The sequence below is a fragment of the Glandiceps talaboti genome, chromosome 12 (assembly GCF_964340395.1).
Source record: "Glandiceps talaboti chromosome 12, keGlaTala1.1, whole genome shotgun sequence".
NCBI classification, from domain to species: Eukaryota; Metazoa; Hemichordata; class Enteropneusta; family Spengelidae; genus Glandiceps; species Glandiceps talaboti.
This window is the reverse complement of record NC_135560.1, coordinates 22,730,692-22,743,197: the sequence shown is the minus strand read 5'-3', so window position 1 is coordinate 22,743,197 and position 12,506 is coordinate 22,730,692. Positions and strand designations below refer to the sequence as shown.

At 36.0% G+C, this 12,506-nt stretch overlaps 1 protein-coding gene across 1 annotated transcript; it reads right to left on the bottom strand.

The window, feature by feature from the left end:
- Positions 1-7,805: 7,805 nt before the first annotated feature.
- On the bottom strand, positions 7,806-11,744 carry LOC144443125 (5-taurinomethyluridine-[tRNA] synthase subunit GTPB3, mitochondrial-like). The gene is made up of 5 exons (XM_078132496.1): positions 11,708-11,744; positions 10,239-10,382; positions 9,575-9,740; positions 8,961-9,137; positions 7,806-8,031 (listed from the first exon to the last, which is right to left on the bottom strand). The coding sequence occupies exons 1-5, from the start codon at positions 11,742-11,744 to the stop codon at positions 7,806-7,808; spliced, it is 750 nt and encodes a 249-aa protein (XP_077988622.1).
- Positions 11,745-12,506: the final 762 nt, after the last annotated feature.

The following is a 12,506-nucleotide window of genomic DNA, read 5'->3' as shown; positions in this document are numbered from 1 at the left end:
AGACCACATTGATTATGAAACCAGCATTCTATTTTTCATTGCATCAGCAGAAAAATATGACCTGGCTTTTTTTAGAATGTTTCGGTATATACAGTCAGATGTCACTGTGGTATTGAGGAGTTTAAAATATTACAGCAGTTTCCTACCAGCAAATACAATCATGTAAATAGAGCTGTACATTACAACTGAACTGTCTGACCCTACTTTTGTTTTACAGTCTGAACATCAAATATTTGACGTCATTTTGATGTTTTACACTGTTGACAATAAAAATGAAATATTTCTGTCTGTTCAAGTCTGTTCATGGATCATACACACATACAATTTGGACTTCATTAATTATGAATACACTGGTTAATTAACGCAATCTACTCTGTTCTTATCAGATTTTGTACTCTTCGTGCACTGTTGTATAATTTGATCTTTTCCCAATATTTTATTCAGGGCAAATGTAGAACGGTAGCCATTCGTGGTCGCCAATAAAAATTGGGGCTAAGTTAGGGGGTTTAATCATATTCTCTCCCATACCTAAATGTAACCCAAACTCCCTAGCTATGATACAAATATGAATCTTTTGTATAAACAGTCCAATTTCCGATATTTTGCTGGATTTTTTATTTGAATTTTTTAGGTTGGTGAAATAAGACTAATATGATGTTTCTTTACAGTCTTATTGGATTAATAATACTGGTTTCATTACGTATGGCAAATTATAAAAACTGCTGAAGTAAAAGTGTATTATTCCTGCACAGACATGTGTTACTTTGAAAACACTATCACTTTACACAGTAGTATTCATGTTTTGATTAGAAACAGTGATGTTTCAAAACTACAGATGTTACACACAAAATACAAATTATCACAGGAAATGTACACAAAAATTCAGTTACTGAAAAAACCCAGCTAACCTATAGCAAATGTGAGAATTCATGCTATCATTTAATGTTATTATCATTGTACACTGTAAAACAGACAGTGTGGTCTCAATTTATCCACATTTCTCTCTCAGTATTCATTGTGGTAATGCTACTTGTACATGATGTATATTTCTGAGGTCTGCTTTCCGCTGCAAATCAACATAAATGTAATCTTTCAGTTTGTTGTGTTTCTTGAAGGTGTCATCTCCATTTGTTTCAGTAAATTGATTTTTCATTACTTAAAAGCTTGAAATTTTGGTTTTGAAATGAGATCAAAATTTGGCTGTATGTTTTATTTTCACACGGTAGGTTTTCATACATAGCTTTATTCTATACTAGGGCTGTATGTTCAACAGTTTTCAATGAATTTTTATTTCTTTATACTCGGTATTGTGTTATTCATAGGTGCTATACTTCTCTCCTTTCTAATTAGTTAATTTCCCAAGATCTATTTTCACAATACCACCAAGTGGTTCCACCTTCCAAAGATTTTTATTCCTCGTAAACATTCTCTTTCAAGCCCAGCAATAATTGATTTACAGTAAATATGTCATTTCTTATACACTGGTATCTTTGCTTTGTAAAATTTTCAAGTGTTAATAAAGTTGACATAAGGTTTGGGATATATTCTTTTGTATTGTGTGTGTCTATACTTCCTGCCTAATGGTTTGTAGTCAAAATATCGCCCTCTCAGCTCAAAGTTAGAAATGATTTACCAAAATACTGCCTTCTCAGTCTTGGGTAATTTGAAGTCAAATATCGCCCTCTCAGCTAAAACTCAAAAATGATTTATTACCAAATACTGAAGAGAAATATTGTCCTCATGTCAAAATTGAAAGTTACTGAAAACCAAAATACTGCCCTCTCAGCCTTGAGTCATTTTGCCCCAATAGGTACCTGCCAAGGAAGTGAGTTCTCACTATTTATCTATTTATGAACATGTCATGCGTTGCCCAATTTCATTTAAATCACTACTACCAAAATTACTTTACTCAACTATTTCAATTGCAAACTATTCAACATCTTTGAGCCTCAAACTTGGTCATATCTCATGAACAGTCTACATATGCAGGGGCATATGGGTTTTCATGTGAAATGCATGTTAATTTTATGAAACATATATGGTTACGTTCATTATAGGACCACATATAAAAAATACATGTTGGCAATTTTTAACTTCAAAATTAGTCTGAGGGGGCTAAAATAAAATTTGGCCCCAAGACCCTATTCTTAACCATTGGTTAGGCATTGAAAACCCATGAGTCCGTGATTATAGTCAACTTCCATTGATATGGCCTTAGCAACAGCCAACAATGCCAGTATATTTTGTAAAGATAACAACATTTTTGGTTAGTCAGGCAAACAAAAATATCAAAACATGTATGCAAATATGCCTACCAACAAGACCATGTCCACAGCAACAGTCAGAACATTACGTATATTGTAAAGATAACAGTAATTGGTACATGGTAGGTATATGTAAGGGCAGCCTTAATTCTGTTTCTCATGACCCAAACGACCCTAAATGTCTTCAATTAGATGAAAAAAATTAAATTGACGCCCTCTATGCCAGGGTTAGGAAACCCATGAGTGCATATCTGAATGAAAATTATTTGTTTATCGCTGAAATTTGGGCAAATTCAATAAAACAAACAATTCAAATGTTCCTTCTGACTTTACTTGCCATTTCTACGTCATGCAGAATATTAAAATATGATTATGAAAAATTATTTTTAATTTTTAACAGACTTGCAGACCAATCATTTTAAAGATTTTACAATGGCAAACATAGAATTAAGGGCCATATGTGGATAAACATACAAAAATTGGACAGTGTTACATATGCCTGGCCCTAGCAACAAGGCCACACCCATAGCAACTTCCAAATGAGGATATATATTGCAAAGATGGTTAGGCAAGTGGATAAACTATGTATAGGTGTTCATTAGCAGAATGTTTATCCAGTTACCTATCCAACCCTATTGTTATCCTTTGCAATATTAATGAGTTATTTACATAATTAATGGTTTTGCAGTAATTAGGTTATATCTTAAGAATGCAAACTTTAAATAAAATGTAATTTAGTACATACATTAATGATAACAAGGTGCATGTGTCATCAAGTTTGATCATACCGTATAGCTTGTAATTGTAATGAGTTATTAGTGATAATTAGTGATTTTCAGTACTTAGGCTAGATCTTAAGAATGCACACTTAAGGATGCACTCATCCTCTGGTGTTATATGGATGTGTGAGCTGATTCAAAATAAGCACTTCTGATCGCAATAGATATATTACTTAATCGATAAAATAGAGAAAATATCATTGTATACTAGTACATGTATATTTTTGCATGTCATACCTCTCAGTATCGAAACAATAAACGGTTCATGCATATATTCGGAACAGGTAGCCTGTGGGGGTCAGCTATGAAACGGTGATGCGAAGCCCAGGGTTAATCGTGAATCTCCACTAAAACTACACCGAGCTGTACAACATTAATACACGTACAATTACTGAAGTTTAACTAGCAAATTACATTTACCATCTTTGAAACAAGAATATATCCATCGCCCTTTTGTAATAAAACTTGGCGAATCTCATAAGGTGAACAGATTACACTAACCTAGATCGTGGTGGTGTCTGTGGATGGTAGGCTAGTAGCCTGAATGAGAATGAATGGGTACTCTTAGGTAGGTTTTATTTGAGTAGACGTCGTAACAAGGACAAAAATAGTTGACAAAACAACTACTTGAGTGGTAGACCTGATTAATATTTTTTTTCAAAATCATTGCCTGATTTTACTGGCACGAAAGAAGAGATTCAATTGAGGTTAACTATACGAAAAGTCAAATTTACCCACCTTTACCCAACCTTTACCCTACCTGTGACCCACCTAACTACCATCTCTGTCAAGGGGTAGTACGAGACAAAGTGATACTTTTGACTGTTCACAGCCCCAGGGGAGAGGTCACCGGAGGTGAATTAAGTCAAAAGTGTCACTTCGTCTCATATTCACCACATTTACACATCCTCTGCTAAAGATTTACCCCGATGGAAAGACATGGTCAAATATGACATTTCGTATAGTGAACTAAACTCTAGTGAAAGTTACAGTGGGTTGAAAATACAGCAAACTCAACTTTTACAGAAGAGGATATGAAAAATGAGTTCCAAAGCTACGTTTTATTTATTGATGTAGTAACTAATGGATATGCAATATCATGTCTGGTACCGCAGAATTTTTCTTTCGACAAGGCGTGAAGGAACAGCAATCTAAAGTTTTGCCTTTATTGAAGGCATTCAGTTTACATCTGATATAAACATATTGTTCATCAAAAGCATAGCATCAATTGAATTGTTACTATACAAAGTTATGTATTCGAGTGAATAGACCCAATTATTTTTATTCAAAACTACTCGCGCCATTATGTCGTATGCATTGTCTACGTTTCTACTAGTATAGCTATTTGGGTGGCGTTACATGTCAATTCAAAGGAACAACATGAATAGACGTGTTCTCCGCTGTTACATTTGATTACGTTATTTCATCGAAATTCTAAAATAAAACAAGATCAAGGACAATGTAGTATAAAATAAGGATGATAAATTCAGTATCTGAAGAATTTCTTTTATAATATTTCAAAGGAACAATATGAATATATGCATATTTAGTTTAGTTATTCAGCGTGAAGGCACTCTTACATTCGATTACGCAACGAACTTCCTCTTGGTCAGTCATGAATAAAGGTTGAAAGTAACAGCAGAGACAGATTCTAATGTACCACCCAACCCCAACCCACCAGAAAATAGTATCTTAAATCAAATTTTATTGCATTGTTAGCTATCATTCCACGTGTTTTAGTACTCAAAGAAAATCTGACATTCAAATCCTCAACGTAAACGTCTCATACACAAATAACCTTCATTGCTGGGAATAAGTAGTCACATGCCAACTTGATGACTAAGCCTATCTCATTTTGACACCATTGCCAAGTGGGAAATTAATAAGCACTCATGAAATGCCTTTAACAACGATTATTTTACTTTTTAACATGATATTTCTACAGAACGTTGAGGAAGAACTGCATACAGAACAAATAACAAAAACGTTCTAAAGTAACTGTCATATTGACTTTTTCCATTGCTCTAGAAAGTATCTCAATTGGTCCAAAGTGGGGGTAAAACATTCTGAATGTTTCTAAAGGTGTTTTACTGAGTGATGTTTCTTTTCTATCTAATATTTGCAAGAGGTCCAATTTATGTAACTTGTACGCTAATATTGAGAGGTAAAATTTCAAATTTTGTGTAGACCTAAACTTGGACTCTATATCCTGTGTAGAATGTACCTGTCCAGGATTCAATACTACATGTGTAGATACGTATTAAAACCAGATGCCAGATCTGAAAAGGAATATTTTTAATGTGTGTATGTACACTTGATAACAAGCCACACCAATACGCCGAAATTGGTCAAAAGGACATATCATTTGGCAAGGGTCGTTCTATGCAATAAATGAATGCCTTTATTTTTTTTACGATGCATGTACCCATGAATGTACATGGGGAAGGAAGCCATTGAGGCTTTTATAGACCCCTTACTGTTCTGAGGTGTTATCAATACACACTATAAAATGATTAATTGATGTAGTCACAATAACCCTTTCTGGTAAACTGTTCCAAATGTCTACGACATATTGACTGGAAAAATATTTACGTATATCCAATCTGGATTAAAAGAATTGCTAAATAATTACAATGATTTATTTGGTGTAGTAATAACAATAACCCTTTCTGGTAAACTGTACAGTTCCAAATGTTTACAACATGTCGACTGAAAAAATATTTTGGTATATCCAAACCGGATCTGTCTTTAAATCATTTCAATCTATATCCCCGTGTTGTCGAAGTAGATACTTTGAAAAATACAACTGGATCAAGGAGAATATGTAAATGGAAAAGTTTATACACTTCAAGCAAATCAGCTCTAATTCATCTAGTTTCTAAAGTTGTCAGTTTCAACATGCGTAACTGTCCTCATAATTCAAGCCACCAAGCTGCGGAATCATCCTGGTGAACCGACGCTGCACTTTTTCCAAAAATGCAATATCCCTACTCGTATATATGTGGGGAAGACACTGGGGAAGCATAGTCAAGGTGTGGACTTACTAGTGTTTTAAAAGATAAAAACCAACCAGAGTATTCATATCATAGCAACTGAAATAATTCATGGTTGGCATACATTTTTGAAAGAATAGCAATCACCAACATCAAACAATACAGGAAATCAAATAAACTGGAAGCATCATACATAATATGCAAATGATATGCAAATAAAGAAGCCAGAATTTATCATTTTGTGATTAAAATGCAAAATTATACAACTGTCTACAAGTTTATAGTCTACAGGATGCCCATAAGTACATGTATACAGATATAAAGCAATCGTACAGTTCACATATTTTAATTTGCCATCAATATACAGAAAAACCATGATCTTACATCATTTATGAAACTGCTGCAAAAATTACCCTTAATATTAAAATGAAAATTGCCAACATATATTTTTTAATTGCTCTGATGATGGGGAACACAATGAGATATGTTGGCAAAAATTAACATGAATTTCACACGAAACCCAAAAATCTGCCATATGCCCCCGCACTAACAAGTTCCTGTCAAAATATAAATGTCATGTGCAGTGCCCCAACCTTGCACATTCTATACAAGAGAACCAGGAGAAAAAAACCCAATTATTTATTTATTGCATCCCTTTAGTACCAAGGCTCACTAAGATTGTTAGGAGCAGCACTAACAAAAAATTATAACTCTTTAATGTTCCAAAATGTCATAAATGCTTCACATATAGTGTTTGAGACGCACACATTATTTGCTAAGATTGCTCGTGTTTTAAAGTACCATTAATTTTTTGTTGCCTAAACCCTCAAATGCTGAGCAATTTGGAAAATTATTGTGTCTCTATTTAACACCGAAAGTATTTATAACAAGGAGTGCAATACATGTACATGTGTACTTCACAAACAAGTCTTCAAATATGAGTTTAATGACTATCTACCAACATTTTGATTACTAAGTGATAACAGACAAAACAAGTCTTCATAGAAGACATGGTCCACAACATTTCAACTAATTCATAATGTGAATTTTATGACCAATATGGCTGCCATTTGGCCATTATCATGAAGGTTGTGAAACAAAGTGAATATAGCAACGACGGGACCCAACATAGTAGTCCCCTCCATGCTTCATCTATTGCACGGATGGGACCCAACATACTAGTCCCCTCCAGGCTTCACCTGTTGCATGGACAGGGCCCAACATAGTAGTGCCCTCCAGGCTTCACCTGTTGCATGGACAGGACCCAACATAGTAGTCCCCTCCAGGCTTCACCTGTTGCATGGACAGGACCCAACATAGTAGTCCCCTCCAGGCTTCACCTGTTGCATGGACAGGACCCAACATAGTAGTGCCCTCCAGGCTTTACCTGTTGCATGGACAGGACGCAACATAGTAGTCCCCTCCAGGCTTCACCTGTTGCATGGACAGGACCCAACATAGTAGTCCCCTCCAGGCTTCACCTGTTGCATGGACAGGACCCAACATAGTAGTCCCCTCCAGGCTTCACCTGTTGCATGGACAGGACCCAACATAGTAGTCCCCTCCATGCTTCACCTGTTGCATGGACGGGATCCAACACAGTAGTCCCCTCCAGGTTTCACCTGTTGCATGGACAGGACCCAACATAGTAGTCCCCTCCAGGCTTCACCTGTTGCATGGACAGGACCCAACATAGTAGTCCCCTCCAGGCTTCACCTGTTGAGGACCTATAAATGCTAGACTAATCAAAGGAGACTTTCATAATAATTTTATTTTCCTATACAAAAATCTTTAAAAATTACATCCAGAATTTCTTCAGCACCAACTTTACCGGTAATCTTTCCAATTTCTCTCAAAGCAATTCGTAAATATTCAGCCACAATCACAAGGTCCTCATGTTCACTGAACTGAGACAAAGACTGAAGACATTTCCTGAGATGGTTTCTGTGTCTAGCTTGAGTTAAACTTGGACTTCCAGTGGATGGACTAGCACACCTGTAAATGATTATATCAAGATTAACTTTATACTGTTCCATTGTAAAATAATATTTTTTCGTCATAACATTTACAAAGAAAAAAAACAATTTTTCCTTGGTTGCCAAGAAACACCGAATGAATATCTTGTTTACTCTATCATTCTTTCAGTGGGACACCATTGCATGATGGGTCTTAGCAGACACAAATATTAATTAGATGCGCACTAAATATTCATAACTATTGATCTAAAGGAAGAAAGCTCATGAATATTCAGTGTGCAATCAATAAATATTCATTTCTGCTAGGACCCATCATGCAATTTTGTATCATGGAAAGAAGATGGAAGAGTTTCAATTTGGTGTTTCTTGGCAACCAAGTAAATATTATGTGATGTGAAATTATGAAATGACTCTCCAGACCCCACAGTTTACGAAAATACCTTTATTTCCGGGAGTGGTGTTTAAAAGAAAAATCTAGTAAACATTATTACTGCCTTTTATAGAACACTTGTATTGATTACTTCTATCACCTTACAAGTTACACACGATTTCTTGGTGATAAAACAGCACCTTGGTAACTTATTCAGCTTTGAAATCATATAAAGAAACTGTACTGTACTTGACTGTGTTTGGTCATTATTGGGATTTCCTGCAAGGGTTTATGGGAACTATCTATCAGACACACAGAACTGTGAGAACTTAAACCCCAACGTCTGAATCCCATAGTCTTACAATACTACTATCTTACCTGTGGAGACATAAGGATTAAATAGAATTATTCTGTTGTTCAGGACAAACTTTTTCTATAGCTCCATCAGCCAAATATTTCTTTAAAATTAAAAAGGTTAATTCTACACCATCCAACATTGGCCTTTAAGTTTTAGGTTTTTTGACTTCAGTGCATCAATTTTATTCAACACAACAATAATATCATCTTTCCACTCTGACTGCAAATTTTCTTCGTCTCTGTCCGCCATTTTAAATTTATTATCATCGTTTGATTCCATTGCTTCTGTTACTCCATTTTTCAGTTGGTTGATATTTTCCAGGATTTGATTAGTAACTTGACCAGGTTTGAGTGAGTTCACATCAATTGCAAATATTGTTATATCTGCTTGCTGAGCCCTGAACAGATAAAAGATACAGAGTAGAAACATATCCAAAATAAGTTAAAAACAATGTTAGATTTAATATTACATTGGGTCAGAAACACAGTTGTCAGGCGCAAGTAATATGTAGAATGCAACCAAGAAACATTTCCTTGCTTTGGAAATCATATTTTGTAGTATTAGAGCTCAAGAGCATAAATAATTTGCAAAGTATATTTGATACGATGAATGGTGATTCTTGGCAACTGAGTGAAAATTATGTGATGTGATGCTGAAACAACTAACACACACAAACACACACACACACACACACACACACACACACACACACACACACATACACTTCACATAAATATGATGAAACGATTGGTAAAGACATACACTTCACATAAATATGATGAAACGTCTAATACAGGTTAGATATATATACAGTATATATATTATCAGAAGTACCTTTGTACTGCCCTTCTGACACCTTCTTGTTCCACAACATCCTGAGTATCTCTAAGTCCAGCAGTATCACTTAAAAGTACAGGAAACCCCCCTATGTTGACAGCAGTTTCTACCACATCTCTGGTAGTACCAGCAATGGATGACACTATAGCAGCTGGTCTCTGACCTAATGGTAAGACAGGGAAGTTATTGATAGTCAGTATCAAGTCAGTGAGAGGGGGTGGGGGAGAGGGTGGTGGAGAGGGGTGGGAGAAAGAGACAGACATACGGTTGGATGAATACATGCACAGACAGACAGACAGACAGACAGACAGACAGACAGACAGACAGACAGACAGACAGGCAGACAGGCAGGCAGGCAGGCTGGCTGGCTGGCTGGCAGGCAGGCTGACTGGCAGGCAGGCAGGCAGGCAGGCTGGCTGGCTGGCTGGCTGACTGACAGGCAGGCAGGCAGGCTGGCTGGCTGGTTGACTGACTGACTGACTAATGGTGTATAGATCCATTGTGACTTGCTCAAGTCTCTGACGAGATTTTTCACTCTTTCTTTGGCTAATTTTTTTAAAACATTTGTGTGTGTTTTTGTGTGAAATAGTGACCTACATGAGTGATTATCTTTGAAGGCTGTAGCCCCCCATCCCCCTCCCCCACCACCACAAGAACTTACATATTGCATTGAGAAGACTGCTTTTTCCAGCATTTGGGGGACCTGCTATAGTGACATGCACACCACTTCTCAATCTTTGTCCTCTCTTATTGTCTGCAAGATGGATTTTAATTTCTTCTGTCAAAGTTGCAACAGTCCTTTCAGCTATAATAAAGAGAGAAGAAAGTACAATTTAAAGGCCATAAGATGAACTTCTAATAATATTTTTGTACTTAATTAGTCAGTTGTAGTTGAAAAGTATATTTATTCTGCATTTGAGTATACATCAGCAGACATTGTTACAGTTCATTTACTTTCTGTCGTTTGTTGGGTGTTAAACAAGGCTGCAACTTTAGTCAACTTTATTCAATACATTTTTTATGTGAACAATAGCCCTGTGAAACTTACAACTGTGTCCCCGAATTGTCGTTTACATGCTTATGATCCTCATTGTTGTCAGACACTAAAAATGAGTTATTAGATCGCTTGGATAAATTACATCATTTTTGTACAAAGTGGAAATTAATCACCAGCGTTCATTATTTTAAGCAATTCTTTTTTTTTTCTTTTTTTTCTTTCTTTCTTTCTTTCTTTCTTTCTTTCTTTCTTTCTTTCTTTCTTTCTTTACATTTTTTAACATAATGTTTGTTGTTTTTGTAAGTTTCAAGCAGACACTGCAGTTTCTCGCAGTGTGTGAAAATCTGAGAAAACCACTATTGGTCAAAAGGATCAATTTGTTCGAGCTACTGGTCTTCTCACAAGATGGTACATTATTTTTGTATCTATTTTGAATAAATAGCAAACAATGATGGAAAAAAATCATAAGTTTAAATTACTCCAATATTCCAAATCACTTAAGCAATGTCTCCGATGATTATAATATGAATATGACCTATGTCTTGCGAACAAACGGAAATTAGCACCCTATTCCACATAATTAAAAATTCATTCTATTGAGGGTCATACAACTCGGGTCTAATAATACCAATAAAATACTAATAAAAATGATAATAAGAACGGCTGAGAGTGAGAATGACTGTTTATGATCTAGCTACCAGATCAAATGTCTATGGAATTGAAAATTGACACCACGATCACACCATCTCTGACTCAATGGTGGTTTTACATACAATTACCTGTACATCACCTGTTCTATGACAGTCACGTTTGAGGAACTGAATCTGTATGAAGCTTATGTCACATGACTTTTAAGGTATGTGAACACGACAGCAGTCATATAACAGTGGATATAAGTTCTGTACTGTAAGGAGTTCATTTATGTTAAGGGAGGTGATCTTATTCAAGTTGACGGTAATCATCTGTGTTGCCCGCGGTTGTCCAAAACCGCCCGTGCCCGCCCTTGGAATATTCATGAGATTATCACTACTGTGTTGTCGCGGGTGAAGTCATTTAGTTGAACACAACAAAAGGGCGATTAAAAGTGTCACTGATGGGCAAACGTGTGGCATTGTGGGCTAAACTGTGTTTACCTTTGGATAGCATCTCAACCAAATCTTTACAAGCCATGATTAGTAAAAATCACGAAACAAAGTGGTACTATATGAATGTCGAAGTATCCCCTTGCCCAGTGCGCAAATCTCTTACCGCAATGTAGCAAGGCCACATTCAAAACGCGATATCTTCAGCTAGAAAATTACGTTGTTCAAAATCGTGTGAAACGTATACGCAACGGCTCCTACTAATTGCGAGTCCTAGTAATTACTACTCGGGAGTTTTGGGATGATACGATCAAATATATCATTTTTATACCCGTCCTATGTTTGACAGAAATGTCACTTTTAAATTCACATCGATGATTTCTACTGCAAACATCGTAAACTAAACTAAATAACGGAATCATGGATATCACATTTCATGGAGAGTTCACGACCTGTGCATCATGTGTTATAGTCTATCAGCTAGCCCTCGGATGTTCTTCCGATAAAATACGACACATCGCCGAACAACGCTATCGAGGATGGAACATATGTTCGGGCAGGCCCTCACATGCGAACTTCGTTCGCTTATAGTTATAGCATCGAAAGAAAGCCCGAACGTCTAGCAGCAAGACTACATGTGTTACTGCGTCTAATTCAAAATAACCTTTTTCCAAATTCATAAATGTGTGTGAATACTCTGATCACTAGTGTTGCTTGACCAAAGTTGAATATATTTATTGTTATTGTTCATGTACATGGTGCATGCCTTTCTCGAAGTACGTAGGTTGACATGGAAAGATTAATAAACAGTATCATGAACGGCACAAAAAACGGACTAAATTTTGTATAA

Excerpts from the sequence above, each read along its gene's own strand:
- LOC144443125 (XM_078132496.1), bottom strand. The coding sequence starts at position 11,744 with ATGGCTTGTAAAGATTTGGTTGAGATGCTATCCAAAG. Across the intron at positions 10,383-11,707 it reads GGTTGAGATGCTATCCAAAG|CTGAAAGGACTGTTGCAACT; the intron begins GTAAACACAGTT and ends TCTTTATTATAG. Across the intron at positions 9,741-10,238 it reads CAGTCTTCTCAATGCAATAT|GTCAGAGACCAGCTGCTATA; the intron begins GTAAGTTCTTGT and ends TCTTACCATTAG.